The sequence below is a fragment of the Malaclemys terrapin genome, chromosome 6, assembly GCF_027887155.1.
Source record: "Malaclemys terrapin pileata isolate rMalTer1 chromosome 6, rMalTer1.hap1, whole genome shotgun sequence".
NCBI classification, from domain to species: Eukaryota; Metazoa; Chordata; order Testudines; family Emydidae; genus Malaclemys; species Malaclemys terrapin.
Genome location: NC_071510.1, coordinates 44,611,901 through 44,635,649, shown reverse-complemented (window position 1 = coordinate 44,635,649; position 23,749 = coordinate 44,611,901). Strand labels below are relative to the sequence as shown.

Here is a 23,749-nt window from a genome sequence, read left to right as displayed (position 1 = left end):
TATTCATGAATTATTAAAATGAATTATTTATTCATTCATTCTTGGTAAGAAATAATTTTGCAAATTAGTTTTTAAACAAATTGATGTATTTTACTGAATTTAATACACCCGGAATATACTCCATTTTTTTTCATTCTGACAGAACTTGCTGAAGAAAATTTTTAGATTAAAATTTAAATACTGTAAATTCAGTTTCTGTGAAAAATGACTTAATATTCAACTGTTCTTCCTTTCCATTAATGAATTACGGAAGACTGATAAACTGTGATAACCCTCATTTGCATCGATGGGAATTAAGCTCTGGCACAGAGAGCAGAATATACCTCTGAGATACTGAAGTCTTCTAGAAATGGCCGTTCTATCTAAGATGAAAATTAACCTTTGAGTTTTGTAAATTCCTGCTTTCTAAGCATTTATGTAAAAATTCTTGTCTGCATTTCACAGCTAATTTGGAGCAACCTATTGTAAAATATAACAAAATACTGGAATGTGGTTATAAGCTAATAGAGTGTATCTGTATTTTATTTCATGCATAGGGGTTACAGATAGGGACACGAGAACTGGAAGAGATGGGAGCCAAATTCTGTGTTGCCTTACTGCGTTTGAAAAGACTGACCTCTCCACTGGAATTCAATCTGCCTTCTAGCCTCATTGACATTGAAAATGAGTTGATTGAATCAAGCTGTAAAGTAACAAGGTAAAACAAATGAATTGCATTTGTCTTTCCAAAGAAATAAATTATCCATAGAGTGTCTAAAACATTAAAAAATCAGGCAAAAGCTTACACAAATGAAAGTTTTAAAAATGTTTAGAATGTGTCCTATTGTCACAAGTGTCATGTACATTATTAAATGTTGAAAGGTTTTATTATTTCATATTGTAAAAAAAAATGTTTGACTAAATTTGAAGCAAACTGGAATATCAGCTTGAGAGAAGAAAAAAACAAATTGGTAATTATGGGCATATTTGTTAGTGTAAACGTGTACAGCTCCATTGACTTCTGTGCCAGTTTACCCCAGTGGATGATTTGGTTCCATAATTCTAATTCACCTAGAGACTGTATGCTTCAGTCATTGTTTACTATCAATAAAAGGTCTTTGTGAAAGTGTTAATGGATAAAACCCATGGATGTTTCTACAGTTCAGTGGAGGCGCTATAATTGATATTTTATTGAAGTGAATTAGTATGGGGGAAGTTAACTTCAAAATTCTGCTGTTTTGTGTTTTGACACTAGACAATTCCATCTAAGGTTGGGTTGCCAGAATGGTATTACAATGGATTAAATTGAGCTGTTTTCTCTTTGCAAGAGAAAGACACACGCTTTCAGTTTTAAACAAAAATATTGCAGAGTACAGCAAAAATGTGGCAAAAACCTATAGAAACTTGATCTGCGCCTCTCCCTCCCCAATGATTTCTCCCCCGTCTCTGGTATTGGGACAGTCACTTGAAAAATCCTGTTGGATATATTTCAGTAAGAGGCTCATAGTTTTCTGTAAGCAAACTGTCATAGTAACTGCTTCTGTGCCTGACAATCTCTGTAGGGGGAAGGTGCAGTTCTTCCATCCCTTAATGAGGGCACACAGTGTGAGATGCTATTCTGACTTTGCTAACAGTCTTAGCAAATGGCCATTGAGTATGCTCGTTATAAATAAAGACTAGCTTTTAAATTCTTTCTTCCTCCCGTCCCCAGTTGTAGCATGGATTACGAGACACAAACTAGTTTTGGAGGTTGTCTAATGAATTTGGTAAGAAAAGTCTGGAGTTTTTGATTAGTTTCATTTCTTTTTATTTGAAAATGTCTATCTTCCCATAATTCAGAAACCACTAAATGGAGTTTCCTCAAACTTTCTATTCTTAGCGTCAGCTCAAAGGAAAATATTTTGGAAAGCTTTATCCCAAACAATACTCTTTCATGAAAAGAGATTATTATAGAAATATATTAACATTAATTACAGCTTTTGTGAAAGCTGTAACTGCTACTTACCTAGTGGTTTTTATTCAAGGGTCTCAAAGTGCTTTACAGTTTGTTAAATCCTGCAATATCCCGGTGAGCTAGGGAAATATTTTATAATTACAACCATTTTACAGATGGGTAAACTGAAACAAAGGGGTTAAGTGATATCTTACCCACAGTTGCACAGGAAATCCGTGGAAGAGGTTTTCATATGGAAGTATGTGTGGCGTTTAGTTCCTGTATTCTAAAACTTCTATTGTTTTACTCTATTTAAAAATGTAGTTTTGTTTGAATATAATCAGTATGTACACAATCCTAAAGTAACAATAATCTTATAACCAGTTTAAATCACTGAAGTATAATTTGACGTGTAAATGATATCACTTTGACCATTTAACCATTAATAAATGTGTGAAGAAAAAGCATTTATGGGTAGTCTGGTACTCTATAGCTTTGAGGTACATTTTCCTTCATGAAATATTCTCTGCAGATCCCTCTTGTAGGAGTTTGTATGCTATGCCTCACAATCAATGGAATTATTTAAAGCAACAAACTCTTAGGCGATATGTGTATGGACCATGGGTTAAAGAATACTCTTCCCCATTAATGGTCTTTCTCCATCTGCTAAGCAAAAGCAGTCACAAAATATTGATTTTCATCTCTTGTTTTGATTGGTGCCTCTTTTAAAAAAATAAAATAGGGTATATAATGGCTATTAATAGTTTTGTAGTAATTTTCAATGTTTTTAGTTCATCTAAGGTTTCAATTCTATTCAAACTATCAAAATGGTCCATCTCAAAGTGCTTGGGCTTTAAAAAAAATGCTTTTTTGCAATAATTGCAGGGTTATCTTTGACTAGACATGTTAGACACCTGAGGTGAAGGCAATGATTTCAAGAGGGCTAGTCTTTCAATTTTTTACCAGTTTACTATTACCAAACCGTTAACTGAAGATTTCCGTTGTTTGCTAAATTTACAGTGGAATCTGAAGCTAGTTTTATGAAGGAACAAAGGAGGCAAACTTAAAAGCGACTGGTATTTTCTGATTATATTGCCTCTACAATTCAAACAGACCTTCCCTTCTCTTATTTGGAGAATTTATGTACTTTGCTGAGGTAGAGAGGAACTGAAGACAGGTAGTGGAAAGACAGGCTTTTCTTAACTGTGATTTGAAGTGGTTAGACCAATGGTCAGTTTGTGCATGCCACCTACCTGTTCATGGCTTTAAACAATTCCATGACTCATAAGATACACTATATTCTACAGTTTGGGTTTGCAGAAGCAATATAAAACCTTCCTCTTAACTAGCTCAAAGTGATTATAGTTTGAGGTGGATGAGACCAAGGATGTCAGGTCATTGACGACAAGGAGCTATTAGGAAAAGAAAAGAAAAGGAGGATTATTGGGGGGGAAATATTTGGAAGGAGAGGAGAGGTGGTAGGTCCCTAGGGAATGGGAGACTGTTCTAGGGGGCAGCTTGATAGAAGGCATAAAGTAGAGCGAGTAAACAATAAGGAGTTTCAGGTGACAGGAGCAGAAGATGGCATTAGCAGTGCCATTGTGAATAAACTGGAGAAGGGAGAGATGTAAAAGAGCAAGTCAGGAATAATGCTGTATTGGCAAGGTGAGAGAGTACCAAGTTATGGACGAGGATTTTAGCAGTGGGAACAGTGAAGAGGAAGGATGGACTTGGTATGCTTAAGTAAAAAGACTTAGAAGATAAATGGAGAAATCAAAGGCTATTACATAGAGGTTCCAAGCATGAGAGGCAGGAGGGATAGCATAGCTATCTAGAGTGGTAGAGAAGGGAGTGTTCAGTTTCAGGGAGAGTGAATTTGATGTTGTACTGGGATCCAAAAAAAAATGTCTGAGAAACATTTGGATATGGTGGACTAGACGGGGGAAAGAAATAGATTTGGTTTGGGACTCAACTGCAGTGTGATCTCTCTTACGCAGCTACTTAGGACTGACAAAAACTGGTGATTTGCTGGGAGTGGACATCAAATTGAGATGAAGCAGAACTGTGCTCTAGTGTTGCCAACAGTACTGAACAGCCTATTAAAACAGGAGGTTGCCTAATATAATTTCTTGCACAGGATTCATTGTAGTTTGTATCTGAATCAATGGGAGTGTATGTGCTGATCAAGAGTGAGTGTAGAGGGAACACAAGAAAACAAAGGCAATGTGCTCCAGTGGATAATTCGGCCTTATCTATTTAAATATTAAATTTAGAGATTTTCTTTATACAGTATTGTTTGTATAGTGGCCACCATGATGTGGCTTTGATTTTAGTTGGGGTCACTAGACATGACCATAATATGAACAGTAATAGCAGTGTCCAAAAAGACAAACAGGGAAAAGAATGAGGATCAAATAAAGTAGTAGTCAGCAAGGTGAGAGGCCACAGAAGTTCGGAGTCTTCCTGGCTAGTGCACAATGCCTTTTCTGTGCCATCAAGATCTCTTGCAGGCCGGTGGGGAGGGAGGGAATTCACCCTTGTGATGGAAACAGCCTGACCTCCCCAACCTCCCTTTGCAGATCAAGCCAGTGGAGGACTGCATATTATTGTCTACAAAATACAGTAATTGTTTGTTTAAACAATTTAAACTTAATAAGATTTTAAATTTGCAGAAACAATATAAATCATGTCTTCCATCATGTTTGCTTAATTGTGTAACACAGAGAAAGGGTTAGGATGACCTGAAGAGTAGAGTTAATTGCAGCTACAAAACACATTAGGACAGTAGGTCACTGGAAAGGCCATTTAGTCTTCGTCCATGTAAACCCACAGAGTGGCAAACGATATTTACAATCTGTCAGTTTCTAATTATTGTGCAGTTATATCATTAAAACTACCATAAATATAACCTGTTAGAAGTTTGAGGTTTACTTTCCTTTGAAAAGAGTACATTTAAATTGGGAGGTAATTAAAGAAAGATAAACCTCTTCAATAAAATGAAACAGTAATGTTTTTATGTTTGGGATGCCTTTATTTATTCTACTTAATTTTAAGTGTTCACTCTATTTATAACTGACATCATTTCTACAGAAAACATCTTGTAAGATTTTCAGGAGATTTAAAGTGCAATTGAGTGTGTTGGCTGTAACCTCTAAAACATCTGAAATGATTCTATGCATATGTTTTCACTGCATGTTAACCATGGGGTAAAAAATTACAGGATTAGTTAACCCATTATAGTCTAATTTATGAGTATGTGACCACATGTACTGTGCTGTCACTTCCTCCACCTTATTCCTGAGGGCATTCTGCGCACAATATTTTAAAATTCTGCACATTTTATTTGTCAAATAAATGTGGAGGCTCCAGCATGGCACTGGGGAGCACAGGCTACTGGCTACACAGAGGTGGGAGATCACTGTGTAGCTTCCCCCGGGACACTGACTCAGTGGTGAGGCTGCACCCAACCCTGACACAGTGCAAGGACCCAGCCTGCCCCAGAAACACCCCAGACCCCTGCCCTTCTGTCCCAGGTGTGGGGGCAGGCTCAGCAAGGCAGGATCTAGGTATGGAAGGGCTTAATGGGGGGGATCCAGGTATGGGTTGAAAAGGTTCTGTGTGGGGCAGTCTGGGTGCGGGAGGCTCAGTGGGGGATCCGTGTGCAGAGTGGATCTGGATGCACTGGGGCTTGTTGCAGTGTTCTAGGTGCAATGGTAATGGGACTCTGCAGGGGGGTCCAGGTGAAGGTGGTTGTGGCTCAGCAGAAGGGGTGTCTGGGTGTGGAGGGCTCAGTGGTGGGGTCCAGATGCTGGGGGAGTGGGGCTCAGTGGGCTGGGGATCCAGATGCAGCTGGTTGGGGCTTGATATGGTGGGGGTGTGGGTGGCTTGTCAGGATGGTCCAGGTGCAGGGGAAGTGGGGCTGATCAGGGAGGTTCTGAGTGTAGGGGGGATGAGGCTCAGTGGGAGGGTCTGGGTCTGAGGGGTCTGTATGCATGGGGGTTGGGTGGATGGGGGAGCAGCTCCCTGTACAGTGATCCCTCCTCCTGCAGCTGAGGAGCTGGCGCAGGTTAAGAGCCACCAGCCAGGTCTTCCCCAGTCCTGCCCCCTGCCCCACAGTGATTTACCTCTCTACCAGCTGCCTTGGGCACCCGAAACATACTGTTGGGGGTGTGTGTGTCACATGACCACTCTTGTGGCTTCCTTTTGCTTCCCCCTCAGAAAGTCATTTTTCTGTGGGAAAGCAAAGAAATCTGTGGGGGACATCAATTCTGTGCAGAATTCCCCAAGGAATACCACCTGCACTGGCTCTGTATCTGACTGTGACAAGCAACACAGTTATCTGCGTGCAGATCCCAAAATGTATAGCAACACAACTCTGTTGCTCTACACTTGCACTCGCAGGGTGGTGTTTGGCAATTTGTCTGCCCACTCCAGGAGTTTAGCTGAGAGAATACACATGCTTTGTTTTAGATATAGCAAATACTAATCAGAAGAGGAACTGAAATGAACTAAAATGACAGAAAAGCATGAGTCAAATGAAAGCAGTCATTAATGACAAAATAACTATTCTCAAGATATGCATGGTAAGAAAAGTAGAGAAAGGAAAGTTCTTTTAAAACCTTGCACTTTTCTATCTTCATTTAGCTGTAAATGACAAAAAGGCATAGCCAACTAATTGACTATACTTGTGGTTGAATATTAAGAATGTTCAAGAGACTAAATAACCAAGCTCAGCCAAATTTATTGGCTAAAGATAAAGCAATTCAGTACAGGAAAGAGAGAGTTAATCCATTACCAGTCCTACCCAGGAGGCAGTCTCGCAATGTGTTCGGTTCATCTTACACAGAAGATGTGCTTCCCAAAAGCCCCCTTAAATTCACCATCTTTTATAGATGGCTGTTTACAAGTTACAGAATGCTGTTCACTATGCTTAAAGTTTAATTGGCCAGATTGTGCCATTTTTGTCTTTGGTGCCTCCCTGTAGTTTCCGATCTTTTGTTTGAATATTAAATTCCAAATGCTAAAAGGCATGAAGATACTCCCTAACAGAGAACATTCATACATTTACATTATTCATACATACACAACATTGTACCTTAAGTCTAGTCCATCTAGTTTTTGACAGTTATTGTGTTTGCTTAAGCCAGGAGTTGAGCTATTCTTGTCCCTGGGCATCATAGGATGTATGCCTTAGCTTAAGAGTGCAAGAATAGTCAGAGTAGAGTTTAGCATGATTACACCCGCCCACACACACATGCATTATAATAATACAATGGGCAGAATACATATTAATGTGTTGTGTGTGAATGTGTGTGTAACCTACATACATTGGCTAACAACCTTCAAAAGAGGCTAACCAGGTGTTAAATGGTTCGCAGCTTGGGGTCTTCCTTGTAACTCAGGGTGAGGTGTTGTCTCCCTGTGTGGCACTGATAGAGGTGTATGGATGACTGAATGCAGTTAAGTCTGCCGTAAAGATACAATGACACTGAGGGCAGCTGAGGCACTCAAGCTAACATCCTGATTTAAATGAAAAATGGTTTAGGCATTTTCAGTGAAGGGAGCGCAACTCTGGAACTTGCTTGCCCCACTGTTTCAGAGGCTAAATTTGTTGATCTTCAGGTCACTCTGCAAAACTCCTCTTTTCCCAGGTTTTTTGGGGAAAAACTAAGTGGGTTTTTTTAAACGTGGAGAGAGTCCTGATTTGAGAGGATTTTATATTTTGTACATTGGTTATAATATGTTTAATATTTTACAGGGTTGTCAAGCAATTAAAAAAATTAATCACGATTAATCGCGCTGTTAAACAGTAGAATACCATTTATTTAAATATTTTTGGATGTTTTCTACATTTTCAAATATATTGATTTCTATTACAACACAATACAGAGTGTACAGTGCTCACTTTATATTTTTTATTACAAGTATTTGCACTGTAAGAAAACAAAAGAAATAGTATTTTTTCAGTTCACCTAATACAAGTACTGTAGTGCAATCTCTTTATCATGAAAGTTGAACTTGCAAATGTAAAATTATGTACAAAAAATAACTGCACTCAAAAATAAAACTTAGTTTCAGAGCTTACAAGTCCACTCAATTCTACTTCAGCCAATCACTCAGCCAAACAAGTTTGGTTAAAATTTGCAGGAGATGCTGCTGCCCGCTTCTTGTTTAAAATGTCACCTGAAAGTGAGAACAGACGTTCACATGGCACTGTTGTAGCCAGCGCTGCAAGATACTTATGTGCCAGATACGCTAAATATTCATATGTCCCTTCATACTTCAGCCACCGTTCCAGAGGACATGCGTCCATGCTGATGACGGGTTCTGCTTGATAATGATCCAAAGTAGAGCAAACTGACGCATGTTCATTTTCATCATCTGCTTCAGATGCCACCAGCAGAAGGTGGATTTTCTTTTTTGATGTTTCAGGTTCTGTAGTTTCCATATCTGAGTGTTGCTCTTTTAAGTCTTCTGCAAGCATGCTCCACACCTCGTTCCTCTCAGATTTTGGCTGGCACTTCAGATTTTTAAACCTTGTGTTGAGTGCTGTAGCTATTTTTAGAAATCTCACATTGGTACCTTCTTTGCATTTTGTCAAATCTGCTGTGAAAGTGTTCTTAAAACGAATATGTGCTGGTTCATCATCTGAAATATATGGCAGAATGCAGGTAAAACAGAACAGGAGACAGACCATTCTCCCCAAGGAATTCAGTCACAAATGTAATTAACGCATTATTTTTTTAACGAGCATCATCAGTATGGAATCATGTCCTCTGGAATGGTGGCTGAAGAATGAAGGGGCATACGAATGTTTAGTATATCTGACATGTAAAAACCTTGCAACACCAGCTACAAAAGTGCCATGCGAACGCCTGTTCTCACTTTAAGGTGACATTATAAACAAGAAGTGGGCAGCAGTATCTGCTGAAAATTTTAACGAAACTTGTTTGTCTGATGGATTGGCTGAAGTAGGATTGATTGGACTTGTAGGCTCTAAAGTTTTCCATTGTTTTATTTTTGAATGCAGTTACTTTTTTGTACATAATTCTACATTTGTAAGTTCAACTTTCATGATAAAGAGATTGCACTATGGTATAGAGTATCATAGTATAGTATTAGATGAATTGAAAAAAACTATTTTGTTTTTTACAGTCCAAATATTTGTAATCAAAAATAAATATAAAGTGAGCACTGTACACTTTGTAGTCTATGTTGTAATTGAAATCAATACATTTGAAAATGTAGAAAACATCCAAAAATATTTAATAAATTTCAATTGGTATTCTATTGTTTAACAGTGCGATTAATCACGATTAATTTTTGGAGCTAATTGTGTGAGTTAACTGGGATTAATCAACAGCCCTAATATTTTTATACTTGTTCCTAGAGTTCCAGGTGGATGTATTTTAAAATAAATCTAAATAGAGCACTTCAGGGATATGCAAAGCTTCAGTTATGGCCTATTCTTTTTGTATAGAATGTATGGAACAAATGGTCAGAGCTGATTGTTGGCGGAAGGATGCCTCTGTATATGAACTAGAACCTCAGCTGATGTAAATAGGTGTTGCTCCATTAACTTCAATAAAGCTATATTGATTTACACCAGTTGAGGATATGGCACATAAAAGCTTGAAATAAATGTCATAGTTGCCCAAAACAGGTAGATCCATCCCTGTGACAGAGCTTTAGGATCTGATTTTTAAAAGTGAGTAGGAGTTCTGAAACACAAAGCAGTTCTAAGTGAAATCACTAGGTGACATTCTGTGGCCAGTGTTATGCAGGACAAACTAGATGATTTTAATGGTCTTTTTCTGTTCTTAAAATTATATATTTGCTGAAACCTACTTTTCTAAATTAAATGATGCAGTTGTCTGTTCTTTCTCCCCTCCCCCCCATAAGGTTTTAGTCAATAATATTCTTAAACTTTTGTCCCTAAATGTTCAAAAATCACTACTGACTTTGAGTGCCTGAGTTTTGGAGTGCCTGATTTTCAGAAAGAGTCCTGACTTCAGAAGGTGCTGTGTACTAGCCTTCTGCAAATTAAACTCCTTTTAAGGTGTCTCAGGATGTGCCCCCAAAATACTAGTTACTCTTGAAAATTTAAATTAAAAAAATCAGATATTACCAGAAGTGTCAAAAACTCTCTATTCTCTATTTTCTTTTATCCCCGAACAAGTTTTCACAGCCAGATTATTCCTTGAAACTCTTTTCAGTGGAAATATTGATTGTTTTAACCATACTGGACTATTAGATACCATAACTGTTTTCAAAATGTTACTACCTGTTACAGGTTCCTCATTGTATGGGTACCAGTCTATTGCATATGGTCCCAATTTCAGAGTCCCACATGCTTCCAAGCCAACTGCATCTGAGTAGAGTGTATTCACTGTTTCTAGCTCAAAGTCTACAGGCCACACTCCCAGGATCAGACATTGTCTGTTTCCTTTCTTTGGGATGTGGGGAACCACCACCCAGCTGCCCTAGATCCCCCAAATCAGTGTCTAAGACCTACTGAGTCCCTCTCCAGTTGCTGCTTATATATGCTCCCTCAGAGCTTCACTTAGGTTGTGGGCACTCCAGCCTTCTAGTTTAATTCCTTCTGGGACACATTGCAGGTGAAGCAAGGAACACAGACTTAGCAAAGGAATGTCTTAATCACAGAAATTTTACTTTTAAAACACTCAGTGGTTACAGATCTTTGAAAACAAACAGAAGTCTTGTCAGATCTCACCCCTTCTGGTGAATCTGTGGTTTGTCAGTGTGTTTTGTTAGGATAGTCCCTCCTGCTCTCACCCTTCTGCATATCCTTCTTACATATGGCAATTGTCAGCCCCCACCTAGCTAGAGCAGCTTCCTACTCTCAAACAGACATCTCTCTGCCATGTGCTCCACTGGAAAACGCCACTCCAGTCTTCAATCATACAAACCTCACCCCCTAGGAACCCTCAGTAGGAAGTCTGTTGCCTCTCAGCTGTTGGACCTCTTCCATAGAACTGATGGCCTCAGATTGTGGTCTAGATTACTTCTCAGTAATAAGAGACAAGGACCTGAAGAAGAGCTGTAGGTAAGCTTGAAAGCTTAAACAGAAGTTGGTCCAGTAAAAGATATTACCTCACCCACCTTGTCTCTCTAATATTCTGGGCCCAACATGGTGGCAACAACAGCACTGCAAACAATTCTCTATGATAGTCCTTTACACCTTGTTGAAGCACTTTTCCTGGGCTCGACATGTTTTTACTCTCAGCAAATTCATCATACAAAATGGAGTTTATATTTTGAGATTGACATATCCTGCTCTGTGCCACGTGTATTTTGTCAAAGGGAGCCTTAGAGAAATCATTTAATTATCTTGAGCATGTGCAGTAGGCCTAAGTAATATTCCAAAGAATTTTTGTCTGGAAATGAACTCAAAAGGAATTTTGGTAGTGTGTAAATTACAAATGGAATAATAAATTTCCCTTCACAGTTGCATTATTTCTATCTCAAATCCATTAGCAACAAACTTTGATTAAAATATTTCTAGTAGAGTTTGATAGATAAGAGGATAAAGCTCTTTGTGGGATTGCATTTTGAATCAAATTTGTGGCTGTAAGTGATATAGCTTTTGTGGTTCCAGATTAATCCCTATGGTGCACACTAGAAAACAACCACATATAATTCAACATAATTTGTATTGATTGCATTTATTGTTAGTGATGTCTCAGATGGAATCTTAGAGTTTGCATTTTATCTTAGCCCTAGAGGAGGTTGACTTCCCAGGTCACAACTAATAAAGTTATTTGTTAGGCTTCATTAAGAGATTGTGGACCAGGTTTCCCAGTCTTCTAAGGTTGCACAGGGCTAAGTGGCTTTTAAAACAGCCAGAAATAGACATTAGAGACTTTCTTTTGAATATGGGAATGCTTTGTTTCCTCCTACACTAGCTTCACCTGACCAACACACCCACAACTGGTGTAAGTGGAGAGGATGGGACAAGACATGGGCATTTGAAAGGTGGAATTGGGTAGGAAGGCGGATGGTAGAGTCTAGCTGCTTCCATAACATCTTACCGCTTCAGTTCTCAAAAAATTACAGTCCTGTAATGTATTCATGAAGGAGAATAGAAATTTAATTATAGTTCTTGACACTATTTCTTGTCTAATTTTTTTTTTTTTATGTTTTACTATTTGACTAATCAAAATGACACTAGAGGTCCTCATTGATCATTAGTTAACAGGACTTCGAACTAATTTTGAAGTATTAAAAGGCACTTGTTATCTTGATTGAGTGATAGTGCCAAACATTATTACCTTAAACAGCTGGAGGAATTATTTGTGCTTCAAGTAAAGAAACTTTTTTTATAGGTCTGTGACCAATAAATACCGAACATGGAATGCTTCATTACTCTCAAGGAAAACTGAACACTAGAGGAAAACTAATAGTCATGACTCCATTTCTGCTGGATGTTGTATGCAGAAAGATTCTTAAGCCTGTACACCGTCCCACTGAAGTCTGTGCAGGCATAAGTATCTCCCCATGTGGTCCTGGGCCTCCGTATGATAACAGAATTTCTCTTCTGCTGCAATTGTCAAGATTTTTGTTTCCAGATTCTTAGAGCATTTTATAAATGTGCCAAAGTATAAAGGTGCCTTCAGCATGTAAAGGATTATGAGGTTCCCATCAGATTAGGTGATCTGATGGGGTTGAAAAAGGGAAGCTGGTACAGAAAGGGCTGTCATAGGGGATGGATGTGTCCTGTCTCCTCCAAGTTGGCTGAGCTGGAAAGGTGTTTGGTGTCTATTACCCAGTAGTTTGAGTGGATGTGTTCTGGTTTTGAGTTGGTTGGGTTTTTTTTGGAAATAAAGCAAGAGCTGAAGAAAGGGATGTGAAGAGATCTGTAGTTGGAACTTTATTTTTCCTTCCCCAGTTGGTGAGTTTGCATGCCAGCTTATAGTGAAATGTTCTAAATACTTATACAACCATAAGTGCAACGTTTGAACAAGTTTTGTCACTTTTTGTTTAACTGGTTTTATTTACATTTGGAATTCCTTTGACATCAAATCCATGTATAGTAATACAGATTTTCTTCTATTTCTATGAAAATCACTTTATTCCTCCTTCCCCCCCTCCCCCTTGTGCAGTTAAATGAGAGGTGTTTTGGGGGGTTTATTTATTTATTTTTGGTATCCAGTACTTGCAGGCTTGCAAACTATTTTCACTTATGATGTATTTTGTAGTTTGTTACAGGAAATGTTATAAAATTGAATAAAAATGTATGTAATCCATGGATGATGATGATACAGTAATCCATTCATATCCAGATCCTTATTGGGTAGCATTCATCCCTGGGACAAGTCCTATTCACCATATCTTACACCTAAGTTACATCCCATGAGAGAAGAAGCTGTTTTGCAGATGTGTATCATTTGATTCTTTGTTTAATTCATAGGAAATCTAGTTTTTACGTGCTGAAAGTCATTACAACCTAGAAGAGCTGATTTCTACTACAAATGTATAGGACATAATGTAGTGAACGTTTTGTTCTGATTGTTCAAAATTCGTATCCTTCATATTATATACGGAGCCTGTAAGGAAGAGAGAGGGAAGTGATATGCAATACTAGTGATGCACCATTTAACTTTCCTAGGCTTGGTCTACACTACCCCCCCTAATTCGAACTAAGGTACGCAACTTCAGCTACGTGAATAACGTAGCTGAAGTCGAAGTACCTTAGTTCGAACTTACCTTGGTCCACACGCGGCAGGCAGGCTCCCCCGTCGACTCCGCGGTACTCCTCTCGCCGAGCTGGAGTACCGCAGTCGACGGCAAGCACTTCCGGGTTCGACTTATTGCGTCCAGACTAGACGCGATAAGTCGAACCCAGAACTTCGATTTCCAGCCGTCGAACTAGCTGGTAAGTGTAGCCAAGGCCCTAGAATCATGAGCTTGGACAAGAATTGGTTACTTCACATGTTGCCTGGATAATGCAGGGTAGCACTACACTTCCTATACACAATTAACTTTGATAATTATTTCCCCCTTTCAAGTGTTCCAAATAATATAAGACACATCACTCCAGAACTTAAGGGAAAGAAAAATCAGAAAACAGTCCACTTAGGCCATGTCTACACCGGAAAGTCTTCCCAGTAGCATTTGTGCCGACACATAGCTGCTGACATGGTAACCTCACTAGGGCATGTGCACACTTGGCTGCCTTTTCTGGTGCATGCAGCCTCACAGCACGAGGTTGTATCAACACAAGACATGATGTCCTGTGGATAGACATCCCGATGTTTCCTATGCTGCTATCCAGTGCACAGCCTTGTGCACCACTTTTGTAGTGCATTGTGGGACACCAGCATTCCTCTCAAGGAATTGTGGGAACTTTGGGGTGTCAGGTTCCCACAATTCCCTGTGTTCCAGCCCTTAAAAATTTTTTTTGGTACTTTTTTTTTAAATTCCCACAGTTCCTCCCATCCATCCCATAATCTGTTCTTTCTTGTGTCAGTTTTTAATCTCTCTCCCACTTCAGCAGAATCATGGATGCTGAACAAGTCAATGGAGTTTTCATCTCTGTTTTAGAGACAGGGAACCTGATTGTTCTGTGTTTGTGGAACTTTAACTATCACAGGGGCCGGTCATAGAGCAGTAGGGTTACCATACGTCCGGATTTTCCCGGACATGTCCGGCTTTTGGGGGCTCAAATCCCCGTCCGGGGGGAAATCCCCAAAAGCCGGGCATGTCCGGGAAAATCGGGAGGGAGGGCTGGGCCGGGGTCGCGGGGCCGGGCGCGCGGTGCCGGGCCGGGGTCCAGGGGCGCAGTGCCGGGAGCCGGGCCGGGGCCGCGGGGTCGGGCCGCCGGGGGGGTGCGCTGGGCCGCGGGGCCGGGAGGTCGGGCCGGGAGCTGGGCCGCCGGGGGGGGTGCACTGGGGCCGGGGGGTCGGGCCGGGAGCCGGGCCGCCGGGGGGGTGCGCGGGGCCGGGGGGTCGGGCCGGGAGCCGGGCCGCTGGGGGGTGCGCGGGGCCGGGAGCCGGGGGGTCGAGCCGGGCCGCCGGGGGGGGTGCGCTGGGCCGCGGGGTCGGGCCGCCGGGGGGGTGCGCTGGGCCGCCGGGGCCGGGATCGGGGGGTGCGCTGGGCCGCCGGGGCCAGGAGCCGGGGGGGGTGCGCTGGGCCGCCGGGGCCAGGAGCCGGCAGTGCTGGGCGGGCCGGGGGTGGTCGGCCGGGTGCCAGGGCCGGCACCCCAGGGCCCGAGCCGACCCAGGCTGGAGCTGCCGGGGGGGGGGCCAGCCTCAGCCGCACCTCCACCCCCCACACCCCCCCTTACCTGCCCAGGCCTCCCGCGAATTAAATGTTCGCGGGAAGCAGGGGAGGGGGCGGAGACTTTGGGGAGGGGGCGGAGTTGGGGCGGGGCCGGGGGCGGGGCCAGGGCCCCGTGGAGTGTCCTCCTTTTGGAGGCACAAAATATGGTAACCCTATAGAGCAGTGAAGATGAGAATACTGAGAAAGCATGGATTATGTGGATAGTTGAATGAAAATTGCCAGCTGTTAGCACATTAGCGCAGTGCTTCTGGGCTCATGAAACAAGCACTGAGAGGTGGGACTGGATTGTGATGCATATCTGGGAGGATTATCAGTGGCTGCAGAGCTTTCAGATATGGAAGGCCTGGAGTAGTATGCTGAGCTCACGTAAGCCTTCCTGTATAGAGATGCCAAAATGAGAGCTGCTTTGACGGTGGAGAAACAGGTAGTCATTGTGCTGTGGACGTTTGTGGCCCTGATTGCTATCTGTCAGTGGGCAGTCAGTTTGACATTGGCAAGTCTATGGAGGGGGCAGTAGTCATCCAGGTGTGCATGGCTGTTGAGTTTGTCATGCTGCCCAGGATTGAGAGTCTGGGCAAAGTTCAAGAAAGAAGAAAGGGATTCAATTCAATGGACTTCAAAAATTGTGGTGGAGCGACAGGATGTGTATTTGCCCCTCCCCCTGCCCTCCCAACTTTGCTTCTGTGTACATAATCAGAAACTGTTACTTTTCCCAAGTTACAAAAGTGTGATGGATCACCAGGGATGTATCACTGACATTATCTCTGGATGGTCAGGGAAAGTGCATGATGCTTGCATGTTGAGGGATACAGGATTTTTGAAAAGCTGCAAGCAGGGACACTTTTCTTGGAATGGCACATTTATATCCGTGAGGTTGTAATGCAAACTGTTGGGGACCCAGGCTACCCTTTGTTTTCCTGGCTCATGAAGCCATACACTGGGCACTTGGACAACAGGAAGGGAAGACTGAACTGTCATCTGAACAGTTGCAGGATGACCGTTGAATGTGCATTTGGTAGACTGAAAGTATTCTGGAGATACCTCATGAGTAGCCTGGATCTCAATGAGCCAAATATTTCTATTATTTAATATTGCGTTTTATCTAATTGCTCAGCAAATGTGGGAGGGGGAGAGATGGAATGACAGTTGATTTTTTTTTTTTTAAATGACTAGCGCTTGAGCACATTGAGTTGCTATATGGCTGAAGGAGGCCGTAAGAGTGACAGTGTGTCATAGTCAGGCAGCATGCTGCTTTGTTAGTTTGTGTCTCTTCATGAATAAACTGCACTTGGCTTGTATATGAATTTTAAATGAATTGTTAACACATTTCATGACTCTGAGGGGAATCAGATTTAGTGGGGGGAGGTCACGTCTGTTGTGTAAGACAGTATGTAAACCAGGATTTTCACAAAGTAAAACTACTGGGCAGTAACAAACAACAAAGGGCACATCTTCACTACCCGCCGGATCGGATCTATCGGGGATCGATTTATCGCGTCTAGTGTAGGTGCGATAAAATCGATCCCTGATCGCTCTGCCGTCGTCGACTCCGGAACTCCACCACAGCGAGAGGCGGAAGCGGAGTCGACGGAGGAGCGGCAGCGGTCAACTTGCCGCCATCCTCACAGCCAGGTAAGTCAACCTAAAATACACAACTTCAGCTACGCTATTCGCATAGCTGAAGTTGCGTATCTTAGGTCGACCCCTCCCTTCCCCCCAGTAATGTAGACCTAGCCAAAAATACTTGTAAATCATTTAAGAACAAAGTGCAAGGTGCTGATAGCTTCTGCATGAATCACAGGTCAGTGTATAAATACAAATAGCAATTCTTGTTTTCCACTGGGTTCAGTGGAAGTGATACTGTGGCATGCTATGCTGTCAGGGAATGAATATGGCCCAGGTCCCAGGAAGATAGAAATGCACACAAGCAGCCATTACACTGCATGTACAAGTCTTTGGGAGTTTTGCTCCATAAAGCTTTGTAGCACTTGGGTTTGCTGTCTGAGGAGCTGTATAATATCTTGGTGCAGTTTCCTGTGCACCTCTAGGTCCTTCTGTCTTTTTCCTCAAATGAGCGTTCCCTAGTTTCTTCTTGTAGCCTAATTGATGAATTGGTGTATTGATTATTGATTGATCTTTTAGAATCAGATCATTAAATGGTAGCTAAGGGTTTGGTCTCCTGAGAGGCTATAGCATCAGGAAGATTACCACCAATATTAGATTAGTATCACTCACATCTGCTGGGGAACCCCAGAGTGACAGTGGTCATCTTCATCATCTTTGTCATCACTAGTGGTAGTCATCCTGATGTCTCCCATGACACATAGGCCAGGTAATACCTTTTATAATGAGTTATGCTGATACCCATTTTGGTTCATACATATTCATGTACTTATCTATACTTTCAAACCCCACTACATTTGGGGTGCCCCAGTTTTCATAGGCTAGCTTGTTAGTCCCCTTCATAATATTAATATTTACATTACTCAGACACCAAACAGCTTGTGGTTAGCATGTTGCTGACACCCCATGTCTGCAAAAATCCCAAGAATATTCTAGCTGGCTTTAGCTGGTACATTGCAATATACATTTCTTAAATATCAGCATTAACACATGTACGTACTGAAACAGAACACTTTTTTTGTGTCTGTAAGTTTATTTATGGGTCAGCTGCTCATGCTAGCCTAATTCAGGTCAAAGGCCCTGTTTGGGGGGAATTGCTGCGGGGGCAGGGCTTGCAGGGGCTGGCTCCGACAGCTCCCATTGGAGCTTTTCCCAGCCAATGGGAGCCTCTGAGCTTGGCTTGTGGCGGGCCAAGCACGTGGAGACCCTGGCTGCCCCTGATCCTAGGAGCAAACACAATGCCAAAACGAAAATACAAAGTTCACTACATATAAAGAATTACGTTTTAGAATTAAAGAATTAAATAGCTCAAAATGTCCGGGATTTTACCGGGCAGGGAGGAGAACTGGGTGCTCCAAGGCATCTGGGGAGCTGGGAAACAGAACAGTGTGAGCTGCGTGTCCTGACCGCTCCCAAAAACTGAGGGCCGGGGCAGATCCTCCACTGAGCAGCTTCATTAAAGTCATGGGAGTCTATACTAGTGGAGTGCCTGACTTTAGAATTGGTGCAGCTGTTTCGTGTGGCTGGGAGGGAGGAGGGGGAATGTGGGGTGCTCAGGGGAGGGGGCGGAGACTTTGGGGAAGGGGTTGGAATGGGGACAGGGAAGGGGCGGAGTTGGGCGGGGCCGGGGGTGGGGAAAGGGGTGGGACCGGGGGAGGGGAAGGGGCGGAGTTGGGGCGGGGCCGGGGCCCCATGGAGTGTCCTCTTTTTTCAATGTTCAAATATGGTAACCCTAGCCAAGCCACCATAGCCAGCAGCATACTGTCTACTTCTTTCCACCCCATAATCCAAGCACAGCATGCAAGAAATTTGTTTTGAATTTGGACAATCATATTGGAAAACCAAAACGCTGAGGTTTTTAATGTTTACGTAACTGGATTTGCACTGCACTTTTTCCCCACAAAAGCCTAGGAAATCCTGGATGTCTTTTTGAGATCAGGCTGCAGCATGAGGTTTGCCTGAACTTTCTTTAGCTGCAGCTTTACCTGGTGCCATACTTGTGCACTGAGGTAGCAAAAGTATGTTGGCAAAGATGAGCCAGAATTCTTTAAACTGGTTGTAAAGCAGGGCCAGTGATAGATAAATGCTGCATGTGCTTTGAGCTATATTAGATACATTTAGTGTGGGGAAAAAGAATTTTGTTGCTTAGAAGGAGATTTCTAAATGCTCCTAAAACAGGGTTAAGTTTATGCAGACTTGTGAATCAGTTTGTGCTGTATTTTATAAGAAATAGCATAACTTTTTCTCACAATGCATTGTGGGTTAATCCTTAAGAACACAGAAAATGCCCAACAAGAATACTGTTGGTCCATTTTATCTGGCATGCTGCCTCTTCTATTAGCCAATACATGATCCTTTTGAGAGAAGAAAGCAATCCATAACACACGCAGCCAATTTTATAATACCACAAGAGAGGCCGCAATTCCCTGCCCTGTGCTTTATCACTAAATCACAGTGTGTCTGTAGTATGTCTCTTTTCAAAAATTACCTTTTTTTCCCCTAGTAAAAAAATGTTTCCTTCAATTTTTTTAAATAGTGGAAGACTATATGCTTAAAAGAAGAGGTGGATAAAAGAAAGCTTAAAAGTTATCTATTATGCCATAGAGTGCTGCTAAATAACTGTTGCTAAGATTTAAATCATTTTCTGTGAATGCATACAGAAGCAGTGAAGTACTGTATATTTGAAATCTTAGTAACCATGGAAGGATTAATTACACAGACCCTACAGGTCACACCCCCAGTTACATTGGCATAAAGTTTGTCAGGCTGTTTTTAATAATTCATAAATAGCCTCTGGATTGCCACCCCCCAGAATGACAATAGAATTTGAAGTGTTGGAGATCTGCCATGTTAAATGCATTCCAGCTGTTCCTTTTACCCCAGCTAATTAAATGAGAACTTGTGGGACCTCGCAGGCATGTGACAGGATTGTAGGGCTAGTTTGTCAGACACTGTGTGCAGTGGTTTGTTTTTAATCCATTCTGCTTCTGGATTGTGTAGCTGCCCTTTGTGAGCCCTTCATTCTACCTAAAAACAGGTGTATCTTTACTGCAGAGAAACAGAGTAACACAACTTCAAGTGGTTAGTCACATGGTTTTTAGACTTTGTTAGTAAACTGATCCTTTAAAAAAAAAAAAAGTTACAAGAAACTGTTGGTTCAATTTACAATGTTTGTTTTTCTCTTTTAGTTCCCTTTATTTTGATTTATGCAATTAAAAACAATAGAATACCTCTATCCTGTGTTTTACATGCCCTTGACAACCATTATAAATACAAAAACAACAAGGAGTCTGGTGGCACTTTAAAGACTAACAGATTTATTTGGGCATAAGCTTTCATGGGTAAAAACCTCACTTCTTCAGCTGCATAGAGTGAAAGTTACAGATGCAGGCATTATATACTGACACATGGAGAGAAGGGAGTTACTTCGCAAGTGGAGAACCAGTGTTGACAGGGCCAATTCAGTAAGGGTGGAGGTAGTCCACTCCCAATAATAGATGAGGAGGTGTCAATTCCAGGAGAGGAAAAGCTGCTTCTGTAATGAGCCAGCCACTCCCAGTCCCTATTCAAGCCCAGATTAATGGTGTTAAATTTGCAAATGAATTTTAGTTCTGCTGTTTCTCTTTGAAGTCTAGTATCAGGGGGTAGCCGTGTTAGTCTGTATCTACAAAAACAACAAAGAATCCGGATGCATCCGAAGAAGTGAGGTTTTTACTCACGAAAGCTTATGCCCAAATAAATCTGTTAGTCTTTAAGGTGCCACCAGATTCTTTGTTGTCTTTGAAGTCTGTTTCTGAAGTTTTTTTTGTTCAATGATAGTGACTTTTAAATCTGTAATAGAATGACCAGGGAGATTGAAGTGTTAACTTACTGGCTTTTGTATGTTACCATTCCTGATGTCCGATTTGTGTCCATTCATTCTTTTGCGGAGGGACTGTCTGGTTTGGCCAATGTACATGGCAGAGGGGCATTGTTGGCAGCGGACAGTCTCTCCGCAAAAGAATAAATGGACACAAATCGGACATCAGGAATGGTAACAATAACTAATGTGCGATAGTTATCTCATTGTAAAATCCCAGTGGAAACAAGCTCCCTCCCTGTAGTTTTTCTGTGAGGCAAGCAGGGGAGGTCGACACTATACCCTTCACTCGGGGTTGATATTTATTTTGCCTCTTGGTTAAACTACAGTGCCATGTGTCCAGTAGGAGTTTACAGCAGATAGCTATCACACACTAGTTATCTCACAGTAAAAACACATTTTTTAGCAGTGAAGACAAAGCTAGTATTGTTGCAGGGATCTGCAATATTGTGGAGGTAACAGGCTGGTCTCCCCCATGGGGATGGAGCACCTCACAAAGGTCTGTAGTGACCTAAATGCAGGAAGGTAGGGAGGAATGAACACCTCTTGTCATTCTCTGATGCAACAGCTCTAACTACAATTTGGGAAGTAACCTTAATGAGCTGGGAGAGAAGTTGCATTTGGCCTTGGAGGGAGGGACAGCTAACATCACTGAAAGATTGGGAATAAAAGTGAAAATGTAGGAGGTGTGATGGGAAATAACACATGGGAGGTGCTTAAAACCTCTTTTTTAACTATCCCGATAAAGTCAAAATTGTAAGCTATTCTGTAAAATAATCCTTGCACATAAACAGCATAGTTCTAAAATGTTTGCACTCTTTTGCAAGAAGCCATTGGTAACATCTCAAATCAGGCATTAGTGGAACATTTTCATTTCTACTGTACAGCTTTTCTCATTCATTACTCATGCATTAATGACCCCCATCTATGGAATTGGGAGGAGGTCCAGTGTTGTTCTGAAGGCTCCAGGAGTAAGTGCCACCCTTCATCGCAGGCCCCCAGATTTTCTGCTGCTGTTGGTAGAAAAAGTTGGCAATTCAATTTCTCCCAACAATTTTGTATTCTAACTTTAATTTGCATTTTTGTGCACTAGCAACCTATAATCAATCATTCCTCTCCTGGGTTGGGTATTTGGTAGCACAGATGTTTGTCAGCCAGATGTGCCACTTAAGCAGCTCCCCTCTTCGAGTCCTATGCCCCCCTCGGGCAATGTGAACTGTCCTGCAAGCACTGCACTGAATCGAAGCAGCATTCCCTATGTGCGGTGACATTCACAGGCTCTACATAGGGTGAAATACATAGCCAGCCAACCCTCACACTGCCAGCGCACAGGGCTCTGAGTTGGACTGGCAGCTCAGGTTCCCTCCCCTCCAGTGCTGGATAGGTGGGAATGGGTCTCCCTGTCTCTCAACCCCTTCCCTACTCCACAGGCTTTGAGTGCACATTAAAGCATAGGGAGCACTTCAGGTAGTTTCTGACTAGAGCAGAGATGCATGAGGATTCCACTCCCCATGAAGCGACACCATTATGGGATTAGAGAAGAGTTAGTGAGAAATCCATTCCCATGTTCAAAATGGCTCCTGAGTAAAGCCCGAGTGGGACTAGGTTGCTCTTAAAGTACTTTTTTGGGTGCTAGATAGCCTGTGGGATCAGGCAGGCAACCTTTCAGATTCCTGGAGATATCTAGCAACTTACTTCTAGAGACAACATATTTGTACCAATACCCCTCCTCGGTTGAGTATAAACAGCCAGGGGAAGTACCACGCATGCACCAAACACCTCAGCACACCGCCACTCACCCCAACAAACTTTCTGTGCAGGACGTTTCCAGGATAAGATGCCAATGGCTTGTCAGGAATTCATTAATGTATCTTTCCTTTCAAACATTATTTGATGCATGATTTTGTAGAGACACCATCTCTGATACCTTGTACATATAAGCAGACAGTGAGAAGCTGTTTGAAGGAACAGTAGAGAAATTAGTAGCTGAGATAACAGTGAGGGTTGAGGCCTCTATGAAAGCCAGCATAAAAATCTATTGGTCACTATGAAGCACCCGAGTATCCAAGAAGGAACTGTTACTTTAGCAGAGGTAAAAATCTAGAGCAGAAGCTTTTAAGGAAAATGTAGTAGGTCCTAGCCGGGGCTCGACCCTCCCGGGCAGGAGGGGAGCCACACCGACTCACTACTCTGGGAATAAGCAGTCAGTTAGTCCTGAAACTCCGGCTCTTTGGTGCAGAGTCGGAGCAACCACAGTTAAAGCTCAGGAGCCCAGGCCCTGGATCAGGGCGGGGCAAACACAGTTAGCTCAGACCCTTGCTTGCTGGGCTGAGCGGGCAAATAGTTCAGAGCCCAGGCCCTGGATCAGGGCGGGGCAAACACAGTTAGGCTCAGGCCCTTGTTGCAGGGGCTGAGCGAGCAAACAGTTCAAAGCCCAGGCCCTGGATCAGGGCGGGGCAAACACAGTTAAGCTCAGGCCCTTGTTTGCAGGGGCTGAGCGAGCAAATAGTTCAGAGGCCAGGCCCTGGATCAGGGCGGGGCAAACACAGTTAAGCTCAGGCCCTTGTTGCAGGGAGCTGAGCGAGCAAATAGTTCAGAGCCCAGGCCCTGGATCAGGGCGGGGCAAACACAGTTAGCTCAGGCCCTTGTTGCAGGGAGCTGAGCGAGCAAATAGTTCAGAGCCCAGGCCCTGGATCAGGGCGGGGCAAACACAGTTAGCTCAGGCCCTTGTTGCAGGGGCTGAGCAGGCAAATAGTTCAAGGCCCAGGCTTCTGTAGCCGAGCGTTGGGTGAGGGGGAAGCCTGCCACCCGTACGGAGGGTGGCAGGGGGGAACGCAGGCCCACCCACTCCACTGCGTTCCAGCCCGGGGCCCTAACAGCGGTTGCTGCCGCTGCTGGTCAGTGGGGTATCCAGGCCGCAACACACTGACATAGGCTCACACTCAGTTGCAGCCGGACCGGGGTCGGCTACCCCCGGGCTACTTCCGTGATCCCCCTCACAGCCTACCTCGGTCGTTGCGCCGGGATCGGGCCAGTCCACCTGCATGGGCTCC

General features: G+C 42.7%; 1 protein-coding gene across 3 annotated transcripts in view; it reads left to right on the top strand.

Annotated features, from left to right (window-relative positions):
• Positions 1 to 23,749, top strand: part of AGTPBP1 (ATP/GTP binding carboxypeptidase 1) — a 128,311-nt gene that overhangs the window by 91,721 nt on the left and 12,841 nt on the right. For all 3 annotated transcript variants that reach the window (XM_054032072.1, XM_054032070.1, XM_054032073.1), the window contains one exon: positions 537 to 697. In XM_054032072.1, the coding sequence (XP_053888047.1) occupies positions 537 to 697 (161 nt within the window). The remainder of the gene's footprint in view (positions 1 to 536; positions 698 to 23,749) is intronic.